This window comes from Pteronotus mesoamericanus, unplaced genomic scaffold (assembly GCF_021234165.1).
Source record: "Pteronotus mesoamericanus isolate MK-2021 breed Mesoamerican mustached bat unplaced genomic scaffold, CSHL_Meso_final contig_52, whole genome shotgun sequence".
Lineage (NCBI taxonomy): Eukaryota > Metazoa > Chordata > Mammalia > Chiroptera > Mormoopidae > Pteronotus > Pteronotus mesoamericanus.
The window spans coordinates 11,595,366-11,622,933 of record NW_026555189.1 but is presented as its reverse complement, the minus strand read 5'-3'; the positions used below and the strand labels follow the sequence as shown (position 1 = coordinate 11,622,933).

The following is a 27,568-nucleotide window of genomic DNA, read 5'->3' as shown; positions in this document are numbered from 1 at the left end:
TCTGCCCTCCAGGTTTATTGAGATATAATTGACATGTAACAAAATCAGATTCTTAGTAGCAGCAGAAACTTGGGCTACTCCACACTCTACCCCTTATTCCTGTCCCAAGGCTTCAGGGTAGCCACTGCACCTTTTCTAACACCGCCTTTTCATTTATGTATTGATTACTATGGGCCAAGAGCTCTGCAGATAGACTCTCTTAATCAGACACATTTCCCTATAACAGTGATTTTCAACCATTTCATCTCATGACACACATAAACTAATTACTAAAATTCTGTAGCACGCCAAAAAAAATACTATGTATTTTTTGTCAACCTGACAAAAACAAATTGGTATAATTTTGATTCATTCACACCAGAAGGCTGTTGTGCTGCCATTTTTAAAAACTTGGCAAGCTAAGGGAAAAGAGCTCAGTGCCTGAATAAATACTCAACTCTTGCATGTTTTAAAAATTCTTGTGGCACACTGGTTGAAAATCGGTGCTCTATAAGGTAGAAGTTTTCATGCCCATTTTACTGGTGAGGAAACTGATCCTTAGGAGCGATTCGCCAGGTCTCATGAAAAGCAAAGATGTAAACCTGGGGCTAGAATACAGGCCGCAGAGGCGGTGGGGAAAATGAGCTTAGCGCGACTCAGGAGAGATCCACGGCGAAATGAAGAGAAAGGGGGAAATGGAGACTCGGCCCCTTCTTTCAGGGCTCTGCAGGACTACAAACCAGGGAAGGGGTAACCTCAACCCTGTGACACCTGTCAACACGTCTCCACTGGGCGATTTTGCAAAATCACGGTTTCTAATTGGCGAGACTGGAGGCGATTCTGATTGGTTAGTTGGACCTCGAACCAGGCCCACGTACCGAGGAACAGAAGAGGAACAGGCGGGACTTGAAACGGAATCCCTCTCCTCATTGGTAAAAAGAAAACGAACCAGGAACTATTCGGAAGCATGATTGGCTGTTGCCAGGATCCCTCCAACGGCCTTATGGGTCCTGGTTACGGAAGCCGGGGAAGACTGAGAGCAAAACCTGCCTCAAGGAATTAGCCGCGAAAAGCTGGGTAGCGGTGTAGAAGAGGTATTTTAGGCCTAATGGCGACTGTGGGAGCAAGCAGCAGCGATGGGAAGGGGCAAGGGGTGGAGACCCCTGTCACCTATTACCGTTTGGAGGAGGTAGCGAAGCGCAGCACCGCGAAGGAGACATGGCTGGTGATCCACGGGCGAGTCTACGATGTCACCCGCTTCCTTAACGAGGTGGGGACGCGGAGGTGGGCAGTCCCTTGGAGCAGCTAAGTGAGAGGTGGTCGGGTCCGGAAAGGCTGCCAGGGGTGTATGTTAGGAGGGAAATGACGTCTGGCTGAAGGCGATCAAGCGTACGAAAGGGGCCACAGCTCTCTTGAGAGGGAAACTGAGGTGGGGTAGGGGTAGGGGGTTTTATATGCCTGCGTTTCCAGCCAGCACTATATTCTGGTGCTTTAAGTAATATCGTGTGTTAATTATGTATTGAGCATTTACTGTGTGCTAGGCTGAATACTAAGCCATTGTGATTTCCATTTTAGAGAAAGGACAACTGAGTCACAGAGAGACTGAGGACTCTCAAGATCGCACACTTAACATTTCAGTCATTCCCACCTAATTTCGAAGGGCTGCAAACCTCTGCTCTTTCCACTCTGCCTTCTGAAAAAAAAAATGCCTTTTTTTTTTCATTTTCTTGATAAGAAACTGAGATTTTCCCTCTCCCCCGTTATGCTGCGTTTACTTTTTTCTCATTTGAGTTCACCTTGAGGCCAAAGGGTTGTAAACTAACCTTTCTTTGACCATTGACTTAGATCTTGCTATCCTTTAAATCTTTAAGGTGTTCTGTTAGATTTCATTACATAACTTCTCTTTGAGACCATGGTACAACTGAGTGATTTTTTTTTTTTTATTTAAGGAAACAGGAGAGACGTTTAATTTGTTTAAACTAACTTTACTGAGGTGTAATTTGCATTCAATAAAGTGTGCTCACTAAAACGTACAGTTTAATGAATTTTGACAATGTATTCATTCATGTGATCACAACCTCAATTAAGAACATTTCCACTGCTCTAAAAAGCTCCCTCTTGTTCATTTGCAGTCATTCTTTCCACCCCTAATCCTTGAGGCTTTGACATGTTTATATATAAATATTTATTATATATTATACATTGGCTTGTACCATTTTATTTTGAGTAACAATGATAGATTAATAACCTTGTGGTTAATTCCTTGGAAATATTTATATAATGTAACCTTATTGTAACTGAGAAAAAAAGTTCCTTTCTATTCTTTCTCTGAAGCAAATACTCATATACAAATACATAATAAATATAAAAATATTTTTTTCTATTAATTTGAGGTCTAGGGTAGAATTCTCTACATCCTGATTCATAAATCTATAAAAACTTTTAAAATGCAACATTTCCCAAAAAGGACATTATTTTTAATAAATCTTCCTAGTGGCCAATAAATTAACATCATAAAGTTTAGTAAATTACTGCATTTGTACAGTGTATGGCATTTTATGTTTTTAAAAGTACTTTCTGTTATTTCATCCTCAAAATAACTCGTTGAGAGTGCCTTGGATAGTAGTGATCCCTTTTTAATAAAGGCTACAAGAAACAGGTTCAGAGAGATTTTGGTCATACAGTTGGTTAGCGGAAGAGTCTGTTTAGGTCGATCTTGTCTACGTGGATTTCTTCAAATTTAGATTTCTCTTGTCTACATGGTAGTACTTCAGAATTATAGCCTTAGCTGTGTCCTTTGGTGAATGCCTCATAAATAAGTTTCCGTTGTGGGTTGCATCATGTTAAAGCATAATTCATAATGGGTAGGTAATAGTGGTTTTTTCTGGTAGTTTTATTGTCCCCAGATTTCTAGGAATATTCAGTTCTTATAGGGAACATTAATTCAGTCTTGAGTCATGGTGTATCCTGGTGTGCTACATGCTGATGGAGTCAGAGACATCACAGATGTGACAAGGCTTCTCTCAAAACTTGAGTTGCAGATCTTTACTTAACAGTTAGCTCTTTTACTTGCCTGTTCCTGTAGTTTCTGCCAGTTTTCTTGTTCATTACTTGTCTATTCATTCATTCACTCTCATTCAACATATTTATTATGTGTGTACTATGTGCTAGGTATTGTTCTAGGTGCTGAAGTTACCACGATGGTAATTAAACACATGCCCTAATGGAGATTACAAACTACGGGAAGTTGACAATAATTAGAGTAAAAAACTAAAATACATGCTATGTTAAGTAGTGGTAAGTGCTAAGAGGAGGAATAAAGGAGAGAAGAGGACTGTGTATGTATATGGGATGGAGCTATGAGGATGATGTGTTGAAATTTTTGGAATGCTGGCCAGAGATTGCTTCATAAAGATGCCTTGAGTAAAGGCCAGAAGCTAAGGGAGCTAGCCATGTGGATAGCTGCAGGAAAAACATTGTTGGCAGAGGGAGCAAGTTCAAAGGCCTTGAGGTAGGAATGTGTGCCGTGTGCGTGAGAAGCTGTAGAAGGTCATAGTGGCTGTATAGCAGTAGATGAGGTCATCATGGTCAAGGGGTAGCAGATCAAGTTCTAAAACAAACTTTGCAGGTTTTAGGAAGGATTTTGACTTTCATTTTGAGAAGGGAAACCACAGTAGAGCAAAAGAGTGACATAAAGTGACTTAATGGTTTAAAAGTACCACTCTGATTGCACTGTTGAGAAGAAATTGGAGGAGGGCAAGGACAGAATTGAGGAACCCAGTGTAGTAAGGAGGCTGGGCAAGATATGGTGTGGCTTGGTCCTGGGTGGTGAGAAGTGTCAGATTATTGGATGTGTTGTGATGGTGGAGCCAATAGGATTTAATGATGCATAGGATTTAAGGAGTGAGAGAAAAAGAGTCAGGGATGACACCAAAGATTCTGGCTTGCAGATCTGGAAGAATAGGGTTTCTATTAGCTGGGAAAGACTTGAGGAATTTGTTTTACAGCCAACTTCTTTCATATTTTAAATATAATTAGGAAGAATTGGGTTTGTGATGTAGGGAAATTAGAACAGGTACCAGTTTTCTGAAACTCAGGTTAATTTTTTTAATTTTTTAATAAGTCATATAGTATTCAATGAAAAGCCTTCCCTTCTGCCTAAAGTTGAATACTCTCATTTGTATATCTTTCCAGAGTTTTGTATATATAAGCAAAAGTAAACATAGTCCCTCCCACTGTTTTTTTACACAGAAGGTAGTATACTGTACACACTGGTCTGTGCCTTGCTTGTTTACTTAACTGTACATAGAGACAGAGAGAGGGAGGAGAGACAGACCGACAGACAGACATCGATGTGAGAGAGAAACATCAAGCATCAACTGGTTGCCTTCCATTTGCACCCTGACTGGGGATCAAACCTGCAACCTAGGTATGTGCCCTGACCAGGAATTGAACCTGCGATCTTTTGGTGTATGGGACAATGCTTTAACTAAGCCATCCGGCCAGGGCTAAAATGTACAGATTTTATATGTAGAGTTCATGGAGTTTTGACAAAAGTCTCACCTGTGTAATCATTATTACAATTAATACACAACATTTCTACAACATTTGCCCTCATACAACCATTGATTTGATTTCTTACACTAGAAAACTATATATACTCTTTTGTGTCTGGCATCTTTTGCTTAATAGATCTGTAAAATTTTTTTATCTAGTAATCTATTGATCAGCATTTGGGTTGTTTCCTTTTTTTTTTTTTTTTTTTTGCTATTATGAATAAAGCTGCTATGAACTTTCATGTACAAATTTTTGTTTGGATATATATTTTCATTACTCCTAGGTAAATATTTAGGTGTGAGATTACTGGGTCTTTTTTTTTTTTTTTTTAATTTTTTAAACAACTGCTAGACCTTTCCCCAAAATATCTATGTCATTTTACACTCCCACCAGCAATACATGAATTTTCCAGTTTCTCCACACCATCATTGACACATGGTATTTGTCATTTTACTTTTAGCCATTCTAGTGATGCTAGTGGGTGTGTACTGGCATATAATTAGGGTTTTCACTTGCATTTTGCTGATGACTAATAATGTTAAGTATCTTCATGTGCTGATTGGCCATTTGTATGTCTTTCTGTTAGGTATCTGTTCAGTCTTGCCCATTTTTTAATTGGGTTGTTTGTTTTCTTGTTGACTTCAAAGTGTTCTTCGTATATTCTGGATTCAAGTCCTTTCAGATACATGTATTGCAAATATATTCTTCCAGTCTTTATTTTGCCTTTTCATTTTCTGAATAGTATCTTTTGAAGAGAATTTTAGTAAATTATATGTATGAACTAGAATTCCAGCCCTGGCTGGGTAGCTCAGTTAATTTGAGCATTGTCCCAATATGCCATGGTTGCAGGTTCAAGCCCTGGTCAAGGCACATGTAGGAGGCAACCAGTGGAAGCATGGATAAGTGGAACAACAAATTGGTGTTTCATTTTCTCCATCTCTCCCTCCCCCCTTCTTCCTCCCTCCTTCCCTTTCTCTCTCCCTTCATCTCTTTCTCTTAAAAAAAAAATAAATAAATAAAATTCTAAAGGCTGGGTGCCAGCATTAGAGTTTATGTGTGGTTCAGTTTCCTTCTTTACCACTTAATAGTTGTGTAACCTTGAGCAAATAAGCTCTATAAAGGCCCCACCCATCTATTATATGGAGATACTACTACCTGCTGCACAGGGTTGTTGTTGGGATAGCTAATTTAATTAATGCATATAAAGACTTATCATGGTACCTGGTATAAAGAGCTCAGTACTGCTGGCTGGGTAGTTTAATTGGTTGGAGTGTTGTCCCGATACACCAAGGTTGCGGGTTCGATCCCCGGTCAGATCACATACAACAATCAACCAATGAATGCATCAATAAGTGGAACAAAAAAATCAATAAATTGATGTTTTTCTCTTTCCTTTCCTCTCTCTAAAATAAATAAGTTTAAAAAACAAAAACCAAAAAAACTCACTTAAAAACAAGTTCAGTAAATGGTGGTGGTTATTTTTATTATTAATAAAATATATTTTCCTGCAGCATCTTTTGAGTGCTTTACTAAGTAGCAGATGCTGTGAAGATTTAAAGGGTGAATTAGCTGCCTTGGATTTGCAGGGAGGGTGAGATCTGTGCACAAGTAATTGTCATGCAAGATAGAGTGTGGACTTGCCTGCAGAAAGACTGGGAATGTGGGCTTTTGGTGCAGCCCTAGAATAACCCTGAAAATGTCAGTTTGACTAATAACAGTTCTTACTGGATTTCACCAAGGCTGATCAAAAGAAAGTGCCTATATTTTACCTATCTTGTGGAATTAACAAATCTATAGAAAGAGTGCTTTCTTTCCTTGAGCAGTGCCCAGTGGTCAGTCCTAATGAAAGTGAGGAATAAGATGTGTGAAATTTAACCCCTGGTACTGTCCTGGTGAGAGGCCCTGATCAACAAATTGATTTTTACTTATTTGTTTATTTTTTATGTAGGTATAGATGAGCCTGTGCCAGAGAGGGAGAGGGCAGGTGGGAAGGAAGGAGGGCAGAGTGCTCCCTGGATTTCACTGTTTCAGGTGCCGTGCTGTATTCTGGAGAGCAGCCACTAATGAGACAACCATGGTCCCCGTCCTTATGGAGCTCACAGCCTAGTGGGTGAAGAAAGACATTAAATAAATAACTGTAATTGTGATAAATAAATACCATGAAGGTGTGTAACGAATTATGAAAACCTATGGCAGGGAGCCCTGATCTGGTAGGAAAAAGGGTGTCAAGTTATGTTTGGAAGAGCAGACCTGAACTTCAGACCCTAGGCAGTGGTGACTTCGCATAGGTGACACCCCTGTTTTACTAGGCTCTTTATAATCCAAATACCTGTGAACCTGCACCATTTCTTTGTGTTCACCATCCAGGTTTATCATCTTTTTCTGCCTTGGCAGAATTTTTTAGGAAGTGTTTTTTGTCCTCTCCAAAGTTTTCACCTCTGTATCTACTTCGATAAGGTATTCTGCTAACTTAGCTAAAGGTCCTTTTCATCACTTGGCCTCATTTTATAGATTCCGCAAATCTTACTTCACATCTCTAGATTACATTTTCCAAGTCAGGTATCTTTACCCTATCTCTATTGTTACATTTTTATTACATCAGTATGGCATTTCCACCCACAGAAAATTTGTGTAATTTTTTTCCCAACAGGACTTTTATTCTGTACTATTTGTCATTCTTCACATTCTCTTTTCTGCCCATCTGTCTCCTATCCTTCCTATAGAATTAGTAATCTGAAAGTATAGTTTCTATTAGTGATTTACTCTCTTTTTTCTGTGTTAAAACATAAGTTTTTGATTTTTTTTTCCAATAATACCTAGTAAATGAAAAGGAAAATGCCAAAATTCTCCTACTGCTCCATACTGCATATTCTTTGGACAGTTTAACTAAAATCCATCAGAAGAGGATATTACAAAATTTCCTTTTTGTCTGTAAACTTTTTCACTTGAGCCCTGGCCCGGTAGTTCAGCTGGTTAGAGCATTGTCCAGATATGCCAAGGTGGCAGGTTCAATCCCTTGTCAGGACACATGCAAGAAACAACCAATGAATGCATAAATAAGTGGAACAATAAAGAAATGGATGTCTCTCTCTCTCTTCCCCTCAAAACTATTATTAAAATGAACTGTACAATTCAGTGGCATTAATTACATCACAGTGTTGTGTAAACACCACCACTATCTAGTTCTGAAACTTTTTCATGATCCCAAACAGGAAATTCTGTAACTACTAAGTAATAACTCCCCCTTCATTACTCTCCCCGAGTCTCCTGGTAACCTCTCATCTTCTTTGGGTCTTTATGAATTTGCCTATTCTAGGTACCTCATTTAAGTGGAATCATACAACATTTGTCCTTTTGTGTCTGCTTTTTTCACTTAGCTTAATGTGTTTGTTTTTTTGTGGTAATATACACATAATATAAATTTTATTGTTTTAACCATTTTAGGTGTACAGTTTAGTGGCATTAAGTACAGTCACATCATTGTATAACCATCACCACCACCCATTAAACAATAACACTTCATTGTCTCTCAATTTATTCATACTCTGCTTATAGACATTGGGTTGTTTCAAGTTTAGGGTCATAATGAATAATGCTGCTATGACCATTGTGTGTGTGTAGAGGTACATATATCTACACATATTTCTCTTGGGTATATCTTAGAAATTCCATTTGATTTTTCTAATTTAAAATTTATTGAGGTAATTATAGATTCACGTGCAGTTGTAAGAAAGAGAGAGATCCCTTGTACCTTCATCCATTTCCCCCGGTGGTAACATTTTGCAAGATTAGTACAGTATCACAGCCAGGATATTGACACTGATAAAATCCACAGATTTTTTTTTTAAGGTTTTATTTATTTATTTTCAGAGAGAGGGAAAGAGAGGGAGAATGGAAGAGAAACATCAGTGTGTGGTTGCCTTTTGTGCGCCCCCTACTGGGGACCTGGCCTGCAACCCAGGTATGTGCCCTGACTGGGAATCAAACCAGCAACCCTTTGATTCTCAGGCTGGCACTGTGTCCACCGAGCCACACCAGCCAGGGCTAATCTACAGATCTTTTTTTAAAAAATATTTTTAAAATCCCCAGATATTTCTCTTGATTTTCCAGTTTTACGTCTTACATTTGATTTGTCTTTTAAAGAGAAAACAGGATGGTTCAATTTGTAGAGTCTAGAGTCATTTGTTTTTGATTATAGTTCTCAACATGGCAATTACATCTACGTCTTGCTACAGAAATGGCACCCTGCCACTTCCCTGGAACATTTAATCCAGAAGGAGTTATTCTTGGGCGATGTTTATCTATGTATCTGCCAGCAATTACCCTTTCTCCCTTCATATAGAGATACTAAAACTCTTACCCAGAATAACTGGGTCTTCAGTTCAACTAAGTGGCCATATACAGTATGAAAGAATTTTTGCTAAGTTTTTACGTATTATCATGAACTTGAATTTTCCTCTTTCTCTGCTTTTTATTTCTGTGGTCACCAGCAAGAAATTTTAAAAGATTTTTTTAAAATAGCTCTTTCCCTGTATGTCACCCAGCACACAATCCTCATTTCCTTTAGTTTCAAACATAAAGGGGAGTCCAGCTCAAACAAGAAGAATCCTTGCTGGATGCCCACCAACACATGCATTCTCCTTTTTATTCTGAGAGGCTTCAGCTCAAACAAAAGTCACAAGGTGAAGGGCTATTCCAAGTTCTCAACAGACATAATCCTTGCTTGGTCTTAAAAAAAAAAAAATAGAGGTGTGTAATTCCTTATTTATATTTTTAAAATATATTTTGTTGATTTTGCTATTACAGTTGTCCCGATTTTCCCCCTCTGCCCCCTCTGCCTGGTACCCTCATTCCTTTCAGCAATCCCCCCCTTAGTTCATGTCCATGGGTCATGCATATAAGTTCTTTGACTACTCCATTTCTTACACTGTTATACTGTTCTTAACATCTCCCTGTCTGTTTTGTACCTACCAATCTGTGCCTCTTAATCCCTCCATGTTTTCTCCTATTCTCCTCCTTCCCCCTCCCGGCTGATAACCCTCCAAATTATCTGCATATCTATTGATTCTTTTCCTGTTCTGCTTGTTTGCTTAATTTGTTTTTTCAATTCAGTTGTTGATAGTTGTGCATTTGTTGCCATTTTAATGCTCATAGTTTTGGTTTTCTTTTTCTTATATAGTTCCCTTTAGCATTTCATATAACAATGGCTTGGTAATGATGAACTCCTTTAGTTTTACCTGGTCTCGGAAGCACTTTATCGGTCCTTCAATCCTAAATGATAACTTTGCTGGATAGAGTAATCTAGGTGTAGGTCCTTGCTTTTTATCACTTTGAATACTTCTTGTCAGTCCCTTCTTGCCTGCAAAGTTTCTGTTGAGATATCAGCTGACAGTCCTGTGGGAACTCCTTTGTAGGTAACTCTCTGCTTTGCTCTTGCTGCTCTTAAGATTCTCTCTTTACCTTTAACCTTTGGCATTTTAATGATGATGTGTGTTGGTGTCCTCTTTGGGTCCAACTTGTTTGGGACCCTCTGTGCTTCCTGGACTTGTATGTCTATTTCCTTCATCAAATTAGGAAAGTTTTCTTTCATTATTTTTTGAAATAAGTTTTCAATTTTTTGCTCTTCCTCTTCTCCTTTTGGCACCCCTATGATCCAGATGTTGGTACATTTGGAGATGTCCCAGAGTCTCCTTATTCTATTCTCGTTGTTTTTTTTAATTCTTTTTTTCTTCTTGCTGTTCTGATTGAATGCTTCTTTTCTTCCTTATGTTCAAAATCGTTGATTTGAATCCCAGCTTCATCCCCTCCACTGTTGGTTCCCTGTGGAGTTTTCTCTCTTTTACTTAATGCAACCTTCATTTCTTCCTGGGTCTTTTTTATGCTCCTTTAGTACCCAGTGATTTCTTTGAGCATCCTGATAACCAGTGTTTTGAACCCTGCATCTGATAGGTTGCTCATCTCCATTTCATTTAGTTCTTTTCCTGGAGTTTTGTTTTGTTCTTTCATTTGGGCCATATTCGTTTGTCTCCTCAATTTGGCAGCCTCCCTGTTTGTTTCTGTGTATTAGGTAGAGTGACTTTGACTCCCTGTCTTAGTAATGTGGCCTGTTGTGGAAAAGGCACCCATCTGGATGAATGTGGCTTCTTTAAATCCTTGGTTGTTGGACTTCCATACAGCTTGATCTTCTGACAAATCTGGGTGGTGTTTGTATTGTAGTTTAGGTGTAATTTTTGCTGAAGTTGTGCACAGAGGCGAAGCGTGTTTACCATGCTTCCATCTTGGCTGAAGTCTCTTAATCTATATAGAGCCTAAGTGAGGTGTTCTTTCCCCGAGGTCGGTGGGCTCTCAAGCTATCTTCTAACTGAAGATTTTCACTAATTTCTAACTGAAACGTAGCATTTTCCTGCCCACGGGCAGCTGGGTGGTACAGTCAGTGGCCCTTTGAACACACAGTGCCACAGCACAGGTCTGTAATTCTTTTTTTGAACATACTCTGAAATGAGTATCTTTGACATAATTTAGTGCCCACTGGTGATCCATTAGCTCCAGAACTTGGCACTTTGTCTTAAAAGCTTTGTTGCTTTTTGTTGCTCTCTGCAGGTATAGCCGTGGCTGCTCCAGTCATTGCTCCTACATCATTCCTGATTGGTCATTGGCATTATCTTGGCCTAGGATCAGAGAGGGTAAATGCCCTGGTGTCCAAATACATAGCAGAAGTACCAGGATGCAGTTCATGTGAGGTTTGATTCCTTACTGTAGCATAGGCTTCATATAGGGTCAGTAGAAATATGACTTTGGTTGTGACAAAGCCTGAGAATGCCATGCTGACCCATTCACTAATAAGAATGATGGGGGGAACATTTGTTAATTCTCTTTCATCATGTCAGTGAACATAGGGGGTCACTCAGGAGAAGATGGTGCTATTTCCCCTTTATTTATTTATTTTTGAAATCTATCCTCTGGGTTGTTGAAGTAATATTCTCCTGTCATGAGGGATTGGTTGGGAATATAATTTCCATTTTACCTGACTGTGCTTTGAATTAGGACTTGACTGTTGGATACCTGCTCCTGGGTGAGCTTCTTGTTGCTCTCCAGCAGGATGGACACACAGTGGTAGGTCATTCCCGGGGAGGGGATGGTAAAGACGGCCAGGACCCCGCAGAGCCTGATGTTGGTGGAGAGCAGCAGCTTCCGCCCCCTGTCTGCACTGAGAGCCAGCTAGGCCAGGGCCCCAGGGCTTCTCCTCCCTGGTGAGCTGGGCCTTTATTTTTTCCCCTCTTCCTCTCAGGGTCTCCTCAGGGCCTTCTCCTGCCCCTCAGCTTGGTCATTATCTAGGCCCAGGACAGGCCTAGGCCTGGGCCTCAGACCTAGTGCACTGCCTTCAGCTGGGATGCCATTTCATTTTAAACAAGAGTGAAGTTTAGAGAATTCTAAAACAGAAATCAAGGGTTCCTTGGAATCTTTTTTGCATGTTCTGAATGATCTGTATTAATACCACATTTTGGAGCTACTAAATAGTAGGGGTTTTTTTACCACTCTGACCCCCATGCCTCAGAGGAAAGTAGGTTATGAAACAGTATATACTGTATGAATTCATTTTTGTAAAAACACAAGAACCTTTATTTATTACTGCCTAGTGTGTGATAAGTACCAATAGTATGTACAAATAGAAAATTTATGGAATAATGTTTGACGTGATTAAATGGATAATAGGAAAACAATGGAATTCACACACCAAAAATGTTCATTGTACTTATTTCTGTTGTAGTATTTCTTTGTTTATAAGTGGTGAGAGGTCGATGAAAATAAAATATTTTGTCATAGGAAGAGCTATGTAGGAAATCATAAACTCAACCATTCCCTGAAACATTTCAAGCTACTAAGAAGTTTTGTTATCCTTTTACTCTGAAAAACAACATAGTAGTTGGATATATCATAAAGAAAAAAATATCTTTCATAGTTTAGGTATGTAGAGCAAATTGGGACACAATTCCAATACTAATGGCTTAACACAGTCGAGAGGTTTCAGGTGTAATAGCCAATGAGTGGTGGCTCTCTCACTCCTGCTTTGGACCAGCATGCTTCAGTGCTGGGCTGGGAGACCCACCCACTGGCTGGGGACCTGTTAGGAGACAAAGTAGAAGTAATTCTTATCCTCAGGATGTCATAAGCCAGTGACTGTGACTGGGAAGTTACACATATTTATGCTTCAGTTGAATTCATTTTTAAGACAGGGATGGATGATCATATTCGTCCTGCTTAAAAGGCTGTTATAAAAAGGAACTACTTAGAGCATTACTTGATAGTTCAAAAATACAAATTTGGACATGTCAAATAATGTAAATTCTCAGTTTGCTAGTTATAAGTAAATGTTTATTGAGTGTTTACTTTAGGTCAGGGACTGTGCCAAATGTAACTTTTAAAAAAGTATTTGTTTTTTGAGTAGGTAATACTTTACTTGGTAAAACAATTGAAAAAAAATGTAGTTTAAAGTCTTTCTCCCACCCCTTATCCCAACCACCACGTTCTCATCAATGTTTCCAGGGAGATATTATGCATATGCACATGTATATTTACCTGCCTTTTAAAAAATATTTTATTTATTTTTAAACAGCAGAAGGGAGGGAGAAAGAGAAGGAAGAGAAAGATCAGTGTGTGGTTGCTTCTCATGCGCCCCCTACTGGGGACCTGGCCCACAGCCCAAGCATGTGCCTTGACTGGGAATCGAACCAACGGCCCTTTGGTTCACAGGTTTGCACTCAGTCCACTGAGCCACACCAGCCAGCGCTGTATCTGCTTTTTAAAATCACAGATGATATCATATTATACAAACTGCACCTCTCTCTCCCTGAATACAAAGTATTTCATATCCTTATTTAATACAATAGTAGTTAAGATAGGTACTCATTATCTCCATTTTACAAATAAGGAAACAAAGATATCTCTATTTTTTTAATTTGTCCAGGGTGATGATATAGTTTGTAAATTATACATAGAATCTACTTCCCAGGTATAGAGGTAGTTATTTTGGTACTGCTTATTTATTTATTTATTTATTTATTTAACTTTTTGAAAACATTTCAAACTTACAGAAAAGTAGCAAGAGTAGAATAAAGGATTTCATGTATCCTTTGTTCAGAATCTCCATTCAGGTTTCTGTAGCTATCTCAGTAATGCTGGCAAAAGGAATTGACCCAGGAGCACACATTCCCAGTTGTTTTGCCTCTCTAGTTCCTTCAGTCTGGAACAGTTCTTTAGTCTTTTCTTAGCTTTCATGACTGATATTTTTGGAGCTCATAGGCCAGTTGTTTTGTAGACTATCTCTAATTTGCAATTGTTCTAGGTTTCTTTGCAACAGTTCTATGTTTCTTCACAATTATACTTACATAGTACATTTTTGGCCAAAATATCACAGAAGTCGTGTCATGTTCTTCCCATTGCATCCTTTCAGGTAGCATGCAGTGTCTTAGTTCCATTATTCCCACATTCAAGGGAGAGAAGAGAAAATGGAGGGAGGAGATGAGAGTAACTTTTATTGGTTTGCTTTTCAGAGAGCTCACTGTTCAGTAAGTATCTTTCCCTTGTAGCATCCTGGCGGAGAAGAGGTTCTGATAGAACAAGCTGGTGCAGATGCAAGTGAAAGCTTTGAAGATGTAGGCCACTCTACTGATGCCAGAGAAATGCTAAAGCAGTACTACATTGGTGATGTGCATCCGGTAAGAACCAGCTGAGCCAGGAGTGCTTATGGAGAGGAAAGCTCCTGAACAGCCACAGAGCAATGGAAATTCATTCAACCCAGCTCTCAGGCTGAATTTTCTCCAACATTATCTAGCCTTACTGTGCTAATAAGATATGGCTTCTTGTTTATAAAGCATCACATGTAATATCTCTGAAATCTAAGGAAACTGATTTTGAATTTTTTGTTTGATTGACTGATTTTTGTAATGCACCTCATAGCATCTCTACTTAATTCCTTTCTGGAGGTGGTAACTATGGACTTTTTAGACCATATCATTCTAACAAGAGACCTTGGTGTGCTCAGTTGGGTGTGGGCCTGGGGGAGCAATACCGTTCTGCAGACCCTGCTGCCTCTCAGGAATTCACTTCTGCCACAGTGTAGTCTTGTGTTCCAAGGTTAGAAACAAGGGCAAAGTGGGTGTTCATTTGGATATGTCTTCAAATATTATTTGTTTTCCCTCTTTTAACAGAATGACCTTAAACCTGGAAGTGGTAGCAAGGTAAGACGTCATCTGTTTCTCTTGTGTGTTTCAAGGGTTTATATTTCTAGTCATATAGAATTGCTTTGTTAAAAATTATCTTAACAAGAAAAGTGTTTACTTTTCCCCCAAGCGAAAATCCTATTTTTCAGGAATTTGGACTCAGTACCGTCTCAGGAAAAAAGAATAGCTGAGTCTTGAACAGTAGGAAACATTTGTTCATGTTTCTATTTACATTTTTAAAAAAATTGGAACTCTAAAGCCATGCCCTGTATGGTTTTGAAAGAAATTAGTTTATGGGTTCAGTTGTAGAAAAGTATTTATTATTCTTACATTAAATAGTACAGGTGATAATGATTTCTTTTGTATTGGAAAAAAGTTGGGAAGTTAATTCTTTTTCTCTTACAAATCTTAGAAGGAGTTGTAGACTGAAGTAATTGAGTAGAACAGGCCTTTCTGTCCCTATTTCCCATATTTAATCCTTTTATTGTGTAGGCTCAAATGGGCCTACACCCTTCCCATTTACTTGGTGATACAGCAAAAGCAGAAGAGTCAATATTTGAAAACCTTAATGTGTACCGCATAACATACCAGGAAGAAGATATGAAAGACTTTTTTGCTTCCTGCAAGCTGGGTAGTTCATCTCCTGTATTCCCCCACAATTTTCCTTGATTTCTGTTCATCAGATAGCTATTATACTATTTCCTGATTTAAAGGAACAGCAGTGTACTTGCTGCCTGGAACATCATGGAAGCAATGATGCTCCTCCTGCCCCTTTTCCCCCTCCTAGCTTCTTGCTTCCCTTTCCTCACTGAGCTGGAATTACTGAACACATCTAACGCAGCAATTAAAGTTGGCCTAGACACAAGAATTCTTTCAACTCCAGATTGCTTGACAGCGGCTGTTGCCCTGCAATCCAGAGTGTGTAAATTAACTCTTCTGTCTTACTACACTCTGCTACTCTGAACTGTTGAATTGTTTATGAAGGGGGATGAAATGGTTCTTTAAATGCCTTGTGAGCACTGTTGGTTTCTTTGTTCTCCCCTCCTAACACATGTTACTATCTATTCTTAAATCCTCACTTGTGTAATTAAGAGAAAATTTGATGAAAGCCTGGTCTTGTGTATTGAACATGTTCAGGAAACATTGCTCTCAAGAGGTCAGCATTTGATTCAAGGGATATTACCATTTGTACAAAAGATGCACATTGTATCTGGGAGCCATAATCCACTTCTGCACAGCAACTATGAGAGCACTCTTTATGTTAAAACAATAGAAAAATATTTTTGGAATTATAATGTCTAGAAGTCTACAAATTGATTTTTGTTGCTGTTTTTCTTCCTTGGTAGTACAGTATGCAGTTAAGGCCATTCTAGGAATGGAGAATGGTGATTTTCAAATTGCCCTTGTGCCACCTATATTGGAGTCGTTTGGCATGTTTTCTGAAGTGTATGTGTCCTGGGCTTCCATTACTACTGACTCATAATCTCTGGAAGTAGGACTTGGGAATTTGCATTTAAAGTCACCCAGCTAGATAAGCACCAGACTTTTTGCTGAATGATATGTTGGTCTTTCATTTGAAAACTTAGGAAACTTTAATCCTTTTCTGTGAAAAGCACTGTCTGCTTTCTGTAGGCCAAAGAATTAATTAGAGATGTCTTAGTTAAATTAAAACTGTTGAGCCTTGGACTTTTTGTAATAAATACAGAATAAGAAACCTTTTCAGCTCACCAAATTCTGTAATAATTTAGAAGTCTCCAGGTGTAGTTTGGCTCCTGCCTGGGTTAAGCAGTGATTAAAGACAGTATTTTTAAGTATCTGTTTTCCTCATGAATGTTGTACCCAAAGGACAGTCTCCATTCAGTAGACAGTCTGGCAGTTGAGTGTTCCCAGTCACATGTCTGTACCTCAGACAGATCAGGCAAGCAAAGCCTTTTGGAACATTTTCAAGACCACCTACATAGGTTGTCATTGAGCTATAGTTGAACCTGATTTCAGGTCCAGAAGAAATTCTTGACCTCTCAGATTTATTTCTTACAGAAATTTTTAAATAGGCACTTCTGTGTCTAGGTGTCTCTTTTTAAAATTCTTCTGTCCTGGTTTAAACATTCACCATGAAGAAATGGATGTAATGTTGATTTTATTAATACTTTCTTTTGGTTAAGGGTTTCTGAACCTCTATGAATAAGTGATTTTTTTTTTTTAAAGCCTGCGTTGTAGTATAGTTATCTATTTCCTTCTCCTTCTCCCCTTTATTTCTCCTCTTCTCCTCTCCCTCTGCCCCACAGCCCCCTCTCTCTTCCCAGCCGGAAACTCCTCCCCTCCCCCAGCAACAAATGACAGCAACAAACACCCAGACATGGCCATTTCAGAATATAAATCAGGAACGTTTCCCCATTTTTTTTTGGAACTACCTTTCGTACTGCTTTTGCTATGATACAGGTAAATAATTAATGGTCACCATTGTTTTCTTCTGAGGTTGGTAATGTGTGAGGTTCAAGGCCCTTAAATATTACAATACTAAAACAGAAAAGCTTAGAAAACATCTGGCAGTAGATGTTTTTCTTACCTGCTTCAGTCAAAGATAATTAACTAGTTAAAAAACCTTTTTGTCTCTATCACTCTCTTCCTTGCTGGAGCCGTCAACCTTCTTTTCATAGTTGACTTAACATTTTCCTGATCTGCTTTTGGTTATGGAAGCACCTTGGAAACAGACTTAGTGTTTCCTGTGCCAGTTTGCCTGCTTGCCTACTCTACTGCAGGTAAACTAGGCACCTTCGTGGCCCGTGAAGTCTCTCATTTGAGTACGCATTTACTTCTTAATTAACTGTTTTATCACTGCCATCAGTTTAGGAGATAAAGTACACACATGCTATTCTGACCAAAAAAGTAGGCACCATATCATTCATTCATTCAGCAGATATTGCCTAGGTGACAGTTCAGCTACTTCACTAGTCAAATCTCATTACAATCAATAGACCCAATAAGTTGACAGTTTTTTATTTATGTTTCTTGAATGGGTAGTATATGATGTACATGGTAAGAAAACAAAAAACTGCGACAAAGTATACTATAAAAATGATTCCCTCCAACACCTAGCTCTCAGTCTCCTAGTTCCCCTTCCCCAGAGGTAGCCAGCTACCATTTTTTGTTTACTTTTCTAAAGAGATCTTGTGCATACATAAATATAAATAGATAGAAGGCTAGATAGAGAGGTGGATAGATTGTTCAGTTGATAGATAGGCACAGCAGCCGTCCCTTCCTTAAAAAAAAAATACTATTCTGCACCTTGCTTCTTTTTACTTAAAAATTTTATGTTAGTGATTGTTCCTTATCAGTTCATAAAGATCTCACTCATTCTTTTAAATAGATATTCAGTATTAAGTAGATATTCAGTATTTGATAGACAAAAGTTTTAATGAGATGACATTTGCTGTAGCAGGATTTGATGTTTTTTTAAAAAAAGAGGTAAGATTTTCTCTATAAAGACTTAAACATTTTTAAAATTCATTTTAAACAAGTTTAACTTTTGAAATCTATTAAATTTCACATATTAGAAGTAATCCATAGATTGCATTTAAAGACAGATAAATATATTTTTTTCTCTCAGATGCTACCTACTTTTGTTATAATACAGTTTTCTATTACACATACATAATGTATTATCCGTACATAACATTCAGTTTACGTTCTTTAATGGGAGAGAAACTAAAAAGTATGCATTGTTTATGTAATGTACTTAGTTGGTCATATTATACTAAATGTGCTTTTAAGAATTAATAGTCCTGTCGTACTTAAAACCTAATTTATTAGTTTGGAATAGGGAGGTAGATGCCCTTTAGATGAGTGGTGATTGCTATTTACCAAAGAATTGTCAGGTTAACTTTGTTCCCTCTTTTTGTTTAACATTTGTATTTTGTAACATAATCTTTTGAAATAAAGCATAGAATGCAATGGCAAAATCACTTAAAAAAATAAAAAATCGCTCTTGAAAGACAAAATACCCTTTGCTAAGGGATCTCAAGGATTGTCTTCTTGTAATATTCTATTTAGAAATGACATATAGTTTTGCAAAACAAGGCATCAGAGGACAAGGTAACATCCATTTTTAAGTCAACCCTCCAATATTATAACAAATTTTTCATTTCTTAGGTCCCAGTAGAAAACATCCTGAGTGTTTTAATTTTTTTCCTCAGTGATGTCTTACATAATGTATCCCAATGAGTTCTTTTTTAAAAAAATATTTTATTTATTTAGTTTTAGAGAGAGGGGAAGGGAGGGAAAAAGAGTAGGAGAGAAATATCAATGTGTGGTTGCCTCTCGCATGCCCCCCACTGGGGACCTGGCCCACAGCCCAGGCATGTGCCCTGACTGGGAATTGAACCAGCAACCCATTGGTTTGCAGGCCGGCCCTCAATCCACTGAGGCACACCAGCCAGGGCCCAGTGGGTTCTTGAGAGACTTGTGTGGAAATTTGTTTGAGAGGATGTTTTTCATCCTTAGAATTTTGCCCTTATCTGTGGGGAGATATGTTTTCCATGGCTAGGCTGACTCTAAGGATATATGCTTTGCGAGACAGTAATAGTTACGCAGTATTCTCATTCAGAAAGAAAGTTTAGTACATTGGAGCCTTCATGAGAAGGCTGTCCTCAAGATCTAGACCTCATGGCTGTGCCATCATTGGGGCTATGAAATGTCGACATCATGTACTTTCAGCACTTAAACTGTTTAGGTCATAAGATAAACCTAACATTAACATTTATATAGTGACAGCTCATGCCAAAGTTTATTTTATTATGGGGGAAAATATCCTCTCCAGTAGTAGTTGAAGCCAAAAGTATCCAAGTTGTTTTTCATAAGTACTGGCCACATAGATACCAACATGTTCTAAATAAAAAGCTATAAAAACTACCAGACCACCCAAATACTCATTGAATTTGCTGAAGGTGTCCTGTGGCTTAAAATCGACTTCTAATTTTAAATACTTAAAATTCTCTTGTACTAGGAAACACCCAATTGAGGAATTAAAACATGAATTCCTTATATACCTTATAATATATTTCTACTTTATTTAAACCCTTGAAAGTCTAAATATAAACTATTTAGGCTGAAGGTGCATTTATAATGCCCCTCCTGCATATCTTCATGAATTGCAATCGTAATTCTGGGACATCGTTTCCTCTGTTAATGTCCTGGTGACAGAGTACACCATTTTTCAAGTGTGTGTGTTCTTTGTTTTCTTGTAAACAGGATTCCGTAGTGAAACCACCCCTACTGACTTCCCAAGTCTCCACTCATAATTTGTTAATTATGACATTTCTTTATTATTCTTTTAACAGTGTCAGAGAGGATCAGAACTTAATGGCACAGTGCCTCTTGGCAGAGTATCTAGAAGAACACCTTTATATACCTGATGTAAGATAGAAAAATCTACGTGTAGTAGAGCTCCTTCTGTCTTCCTGGACATGAGGAAATGGGGTTTCCTTCTCTTCTAAAATGGCTAGAAAGCTGCTTTTTTAGGTTTTGCCAAAATGCCCTTGGGTCAGAAAACTGTGTTGAGTTCATTGAATATGAATTTAGAATTCAAGTTCATCTGGTCTGAGCTTTTCATTTTACAAGTGAGGAAACTGATTTAGCATTGAGCTTTAAGATCTTAGACATAATTTTAGTTATAAGCAGCTTTATTAAAAGATTTCTCAGATACTATGAAACATTTCCTTTTGTCCTGCAAAGTTCAGGTTTGGTACTTATATGTATATTAATATAGTTACTTCCTTACTTATTTTATGAGGGAATTAGAGCCTTAATGAATTTCAAACTTTAGGAACCAATATATATAAACAGTTAATTTCTGTTAATTTTGAACTAAAATCAGAGTATGCTTAGAGCAGTTTGATTGTTTGGAATTGTATTCCAGTCTCCTTGGAGAACAAAGAAACATGCATATTAGTTATTTGATAAGGCTTTTTGCTAGAATTCTGTATTTGATTTGCTCTCTTGTAGGTAAAATCATACAGTATTGCAATTACTACTTTCCATGCCAGAGATTGAGGGCAGTCACTGTTCTTTTGACCAAAAATCTTGCATGTAAATGTAAATGCGGGCAAGAATATAACCAGCCAGATATGCCTGAACGACCAAAGGGATAAGTTAAAGTCAATCATAAACTGTAGGAATTTCACTTAAACATCTGGTAGATTCAGAACAGAGCTTTGAAGTGGAAATGAGAATTGAAAAATTGTGTAGAGAGGATAGAGGTGAAGGTGAAGGAAAGTTTTGTGTTAATAGAACCTTTTTGTTTTTAATTTTGTAAATTTAAAAATAACTTACTCAGTTTCTTTCCAAACTTGGCTGATGAACTTGGCTACTAAGAACAGTGTCTTAATAACTCTTCCATTATAGTTGATTAAAAGTAGAGTCACTATAGTTTGGCACTTACTTGGTTGTCAGTATCCTAAAGAGAAGATATGCTTCTTTCTCTTCTCTTTCTCTCAGTGTTAGGGCAGTTGGTCTTTTTGACTCAAGGGATGGATTGGTCTTAAAACAGGTGTTGAAATATTTAGCTAAAATACATATATATTTTAATTTTTGATTGCTTACTAGGAACCACTACAATTTCAGCATTTTATGGTATGGTTCTCTCTTATCGCTCTTCCTCTCTTTCTTTCTCTCAGTTTATTCATTACATTTTCTAAGGCTCACTCTATTTAGCATACGTCCAGGGCTTTTGGTTACAAAAAAGGCTAAAAGCTTTGAAATCTAGAGAATCCATTTATATGATCTGTATAAATGGCTTTTCTTTTTACTTTTTTTTCAGATTTTATTTATTTTTAGAGAGAGGGAAGGAGGGAGAAAGAGAGGGAATGAAACATCAGTGTGAGAGAGATGATTAGCTGCCTCTTGCATGCCCCTAACTGGAGACCTGGCCCACAACCCAGGCACGTGCCCTGACTGGCAATCGAACCAGCGATCTTTCAGTTCGTAGGCTGACACTCAGTCCACTGAGCCACACCAGCCAGGGCTGTTTATATGACTTACAATGTGATGCAGGTTAAACACCATAATACATACTTTATTCCATAGTGCTGTCAGGTAAACCTTTGAAATCATCCCATTTAAAAATACTAACTTTACATTTTTATATGATAAATCGTTGTATATATGTGGATAAAGTGTAAAAGACCATTGTCTTGATGGAATGCAATTATTTCTTGGCTACTATAGTGGAATATTTAAAAAGGCAATGTTATATATTGGTGCACACCCATCATCACTACTACCATCTTCCAGATCTGTAAAACGTTTGTTTTATTTCTCAAAGATTGACCTGTGACATGTTTTAACTAGCCCAGTACGTGCTATCTATCCTAGTGGATATATCCCAGATGACAGTATCATCATGGTCTCAATGAAGTATAGTATGTGATATGTAATATGGTTTATCTAAAAATTTTTATTAGAAGTTTTACTTACCTATAGGCTAATTTCTTTCAGGTTCGGGGCATGAATTCATTTGCATGGCAGTGTTGTGGATATATGAAACTGAAACTCATTTCATGATCTGCTCTCAAGTATCTAGGCCATTATGTAGGGTTTTTGAAAATTCTGGGAGATTATTGAAAATGGTGGATAACAGAATTAATATTCTGTGTTCACACCCTAGAGAATTTCTACATATTGGCAGAGATGATATTTTGGGTAGCAGTAACCTATATTAGTGGGTTATTGCCCTCTGGCAGTAAGTTAGCAGGTATTTTGTACTATACATTTAATTAATGGAATCAATAACTTCATTTGACATTTACTTAAATTGAATTTTAAATATTAAGTAACAGCTTTGTTAAGATATAACTCAGATCCCATCCAATTCACCTATTTATGCCATAATTTTGTTTTTAAGGTTTTTTTTGTATTTTCTTCCCCTTAATTTCATTCTTCCCCTTCCCATTGTGAAATAAGCCCTAAGGTCTCTAATCATAATTATAATGATTTCAGAGAATAAGCCAGTTCATTTCAGTTAATCTATGTATTACAAGTCAAGACATTATTTTTAAAACATGTTTTTAGAAAATGTGATTGTAGTTACTGCCAGTGGCAAGCCCTACTGAACCGGGCATATCATTGTGACTACAAGTTGGTCCATTTCAGTATAGTTTGTATCAGTAGCATTTTTTTTTTCTTTTTAACATCTAAAAGATGTTTAGGTCATTTCTTTGTACTTTCATTAATAGTTCTTCACTAGGGAATACCAGTATGTTATCAGAAATAGAATTCCTGGTACCCCCATTGCATATAGATTTGTATACATCAAATTGCATGAAAGAAGAAGTTCTGTTATTAGTTACAGAGTTTATATAGATATTCAAGAACATTTATGTATTCTGTGTTAATCTTTATTTTTTTTTTGTTTGTCATTTTTGAATATGCGTCTTCTTCAGGACCCTTCGAAAAATAACTCCTGCAAAAGGTTAGTATCCCCTTAATGCACTTCATCATGCTCAACGTAACATCTGGCAGGAGATTCTCCCCTAAATCTACTCATATGACAGTATAAGAGTACAGTTTGATTGCTAATTCTGTTTTGGCCAAAATTATTGCAAATTCAGAAATTCCTTAGCATTAGCAAAATTAATTTTTACAGTTTTAATCTCAAAAGTTCATGCCTTGAGTAATTTTTAAATCAAATTGGAATCACACTCAGTAAGAGGCTGGTATGCCTGGGCAGACAAATAAATACTGTTGAGCCAAGCCCAGCCTCTGCAGCTTAGCTCGGCTGTGTAACTACCACTTAAAACTTACTATCATTAAATCCTCACAATCACTCTGTAAGGTAGGTACTATTATTTTTACATTTTATAGAAGAAAAAATTATGTATTACAGTCGTATTCAGGAATTTGGGTTTTCTCAAAGAGTTACTTACAGAATACTTCTTCCAGTTATTACTGGTACTATAGCTCTGAAAAGGATAAATGTACCATTCCTTCCGTGCTTCTGTTTGAGATGACTGTAGAGTCCTTGGCTTGTGAAAAAAACCTATGTAGAGATTATGTAGACCTGTCTGTTGTGTCTTTCCGCAGTCCCATTGAAAGCATTTCAGAGACAGAGAAAATGTGTCTTTTCTTCCCATAAGTGTCATGTCTTTTTTGAGATGAGTGACAGAGTATTAGAAAAGTGCACACTTGCAGAAAAAAGTAAATTCATCTTTCTTAATATTAAGGACTTACACTTAATAAAGAATTGAAAATATAAGCCATAAACTTGCAATAGACTTTTGCTACAGATAAACCTGAATAAGAATTATTATGCAAATACGTAAAGAATTCCTGCAAATCTATTAAAAAATAGCTTCGTAGAATATGAGAAAATGACTTAAGCACTTTACAGAAGAGGAAATACAAATGTAAGCATATAAAAAAAGGTTTAGTTTATTTGTCATCGGAGAGGTGAAGATTAAAATCATTGGGTATATTTCACACTAACCAGCTTGGCAAAAATTTTTAATTTTAGAAATCAGAGGAGTTGGTTAGGAAATAGGTCACCAAGATTCTTAGGCCCTCTTAGGGCAATATAAATGGATACAATCACTTTGGAAAACTGTTTGGCATTGTCTATTAAACTTGACAACATGAATAACTTTTGACCCAGCAATTCCATTTCTAGGGCTGTACTCAAGAGAAATGTGTGCACAAGTACACCAGGAAACACGTACAGGAATGTTCACAGCAGCATTATTCATGATCTTAAAATATGGAAAGTAACCCAATGAATGAATTCATTCTGGTGTATTAGTACAGTGGAATGCTCCAGATTGATAAAAATAACATTCACAACTGCATGCAATAACCTAAATGAATCTCCAAGAAGAGAGTTCTGTCTTATGGCCAGGAAGTTATTGTTGAAGCTGAATCTCCTCTGGTGTAATGTAAATGCATTTTCTCTGGTCCTGGTCTCCGTGGCATTTAAGTATTGTATTACCAAGGATTATATGAGGGTTGGTGGTCAACCATCCTTGGTCTTTTGTACTGAAGAATTTCTCTTCATTGTTTTCTCAAGGATCCTGCTTTTGAACCCTTTTGTCTCTTGTGGTTATTCTCCAAGATAGCTGAATTCATGACTCTTATGGGGAGATTACTTCATAGTTCCCACGTATCGTATTGCCATTATACATGCCAACTTGCTTTTAAAGGAAAAGCTACCTGGCTGATACTCTAAACTTGTCCAGAGCAGCTTTTGCCATATGTGTGCAAAGTACTAGGCATGTTTGGGCAAAGAGAATCATTTCAATTATTGAACCTGGTTTTAAAAATGGCTTCAAAACCTTTTAATACCAAAACTGCATTATGTCTTAAGTAGAGGGGCAGCCAGGTCATTTGGATCATGGAATTACACCTTCAAACTAGCAGTGCTCATAGCTCTATTAGAGAAGAAGAAATATTTTAAGGAGAATGATAACTGTTTTGAGACTCCCAAGGAAAACCTCTTAAAGGGCTTTGTAAGCCAACTGCCATTTATCTCACTTTATTAGAACTATCAACATTGTTGTATGTGTGTGTGTGCGCGTGCGCTAATATTAGTGCCCAAACTTAACCAGAGATTAAGAGGATGAGTTTGGAATCGAATGCTTGACTAACTTTGCTTTTTGATTTTGGGTGCTAAGCTTATATTTCCTGTGTAAGAAATGAGAATGATAGAATGATAGTAGAATCTATTTCATAGGGTTGTTATGAGGATTAAATTGAGAAATACTTTTGAGGCAGTTATTGCTGATAGTTGTTTTGGAAGTTAATGCTTATATATATAAATTTATATATATATATATATAAAATGATGGCTTTTTTTCTTAATTTTTTAAAAAAAATGTTGGTTATAGAATATGTGAAAAAGCACAAAGGAAAATCTAAACTATCCATAATCCCATAACCCAGAAAGAACTACTATATGACTTTGTAACACATATGAAGGTGTGTGTGTATATATATATATATATATCTTTTTTTGGTTACTACTATATACATTGTTTTTAATCTTTTAAAAATTATCATTTAACATTGTCACTCCAATTCAGATATTTGTTCTTCTCTAACTAGTGTGTGATAACAGCAGTTAAAATTCCCAAAGTAAATAAAAACTCTTTGCTCACAAAAATATTAAAATGTGAATGTTGGAAGATAGTGAATGTTTGGTGTAAAATGTTCATGACTTTATTGCTTTCCCCCCCCAACTTCTAGTTGCTGGACATACTGGGTTTTCCCCATCATAGGCGCTGTTCTCTTAGGTTTCCTGTACCGTTACTACTACACGTCGGAAAGCAGATCCTCCTGAGGAGGCCTTGACGTCTGGAAAGCGAATCCACTTGGGAGTGAAAACTAGAGACTTGTCTGGAGGCTGCAGTGGTGCCCTGTTCCCAAATCCTACCAGTTGTATTCTTCCCTTTGGCGCCCAGACGATTAAGCCACGCGTTCACCTCAGGCCTGGGAACAGTGTCCTCCTTTCTCAGAGCCTTACTCCCACAGCACCTGCTCGCTGTTCCGTGTCCCCCAGTGTTTCCTGTCTTCACTGGTTTCCACAAGCACCTTTATATTACACAATTTTCTGTTAATTACTGCAATCCATATGTCCTGTGGCATTGCCATTTGATAAAAATGCCTGCTTTCCAATACTTTGAATGCACATGAGACATTCTTAACATAGCAGCACACTCTGGTTTTGAAGATTTTTTCCCCACTCTTAAGTAAATATCATTATTCTAAAATTCTGACTTAATTTTATTATTTTTCCTAAGGGGTTTAATTCATGAAGTAAGTTGTACACCTGCACCTTAAAACACAACTGCCAAATGATCTCCTTCCTTGTTTATATTTGTTAAAACTAGAAAGAGCCGTGGGATCATCTCCCTCCCCAGCTAGTGCAGCCGGTAGCTCTTGCCACCCCTTGTGTGGTGCTGGACAGAACTGTGCTTCCCTTTCATTTCTCAGAACAGAGAGACACAGGGAAATGGAGCCATGAATTGGAGTGATAGGGCGAGGTCATAGCAGTCTTTCTTTTGAAAAATGGAAACACGGCTATAGGACAGGAGCTTGGAAAAAGCACCAAAGACTTTGTCCTTTACTTTGGTTTGCCACCGGTTTCTAGCCATCTTTTGTCTTATTTTTCCTTTCCCGCAACCATCTTTCTCAGTAAAGTATAAATTTGTAAATATGTCTATGGAGCTTTAGCAGTGACTGTCACTGCTTTTTTGTTTATTGGTTAGGAAATTTTTTATTCCCTGTTTTAATGAAAGTAAGAGTCTCCCGATTGATCAGAGCTACAGTATTTGATCTTCTGTTTGGCCAGTGAGCACTTGAAATGGGGGGATGGTGACAAGAGAGTGTTTTCCATTTCATCTGTTTTTTATCTCCGTGGTTCAGACTTGTGGTTGTGTTGTTTTTCTTTTGAGAATAAAAACCTCGTAGTTTTGTTTTTTTTTTTAATCTTTTCTTTTCTTGGAGGAGTGTTACTTTGAAGAGTAGGTTACTGCTTAGAATTATGTTAGTGTTTCTTCTTTATTCAGGAATTTCTTTGGCATATTTGCCTTTCTTTTTTCCCCCCTGTGGAAGCACCTGCGGAGGCAGTTCACTGACTCTTCTGCCAGCCGCCGTTCGTGGCGGTCTCCCCGTCCTCAGAAGGCTACCAATCTGCCGCTGAGCCGTCTTCACAGGCTGCAGGGAGCAGTGTGGTTCCAGGCGGGCCACGGGCACTGCGTGGTATCTCCCGCCTGCCAGGGACTCGACAGCACAGGAAACTGCCGCACACCGGTGTCTGCCCGTGCAAACTA

General features: G+C 37.7%; 1 protein-coding gene and 1 pseudogene across 1 annotated transcript; one reads left to right on the top strand and one right to left on the bottom strand.

The window, feature by feature from the left end:
* The first annotated feature begins 982 nt into the window (after window positions 1-982).
* Window positions 983-27,568, top strand: LOC129075235 (cytochrome b5 type B). The gene is made up of 5 exons (XM_054579255.1): window positions 983-1,249; window positions 14,124-14,252; window positions 14,745-14,774; window positions 23,192-23,220; window positions 25,983-27,568. The coding sequence occupies exons 1-5, from the start codon at window positions 1,088-1,090 to the stop codon at window positions 26,074-26,076; spliced, it is 444 nt and encodes a 147-aa protein (XP_054435230.1). The 5' UTR covers window positions 983-1,087; the 3' UTR covers window positions 26,077-27,568.
* LOC129075115 (ER membrane protein complex subunit 3-like) lies at window positions 10,918-13,931 on the bottom strand (annotated as a pseudogene).

What these genes read in the sequence shown, in the direction of transcription:
- LOC129075235 (XM_054579255.1), top strand. Translation starts at nt 1,088, where the DNA reads ATGGCGACTGTGGGAGCAAGCAGCAGCGATGGGAAGGGGCAAGGGGTG. An exon ending in ACATTGGTGATGTGCATCCG is followed by an intron (nt 14,253 to 14,744) that starts GTAAGAACCAGC and finishes CTCTTTTAACAG; the next exon opens with AATGACCTTAAACCTGGAAG. An exon ending in AAAAATAACTCCTGCAAAAG is followed by an intron (nt 23,221 to 25,982) that starts GTTAGTATCCCC and finishes CCCAACTTCTAG; the next exon opens with TTGCTGGACATACTGGGTTT.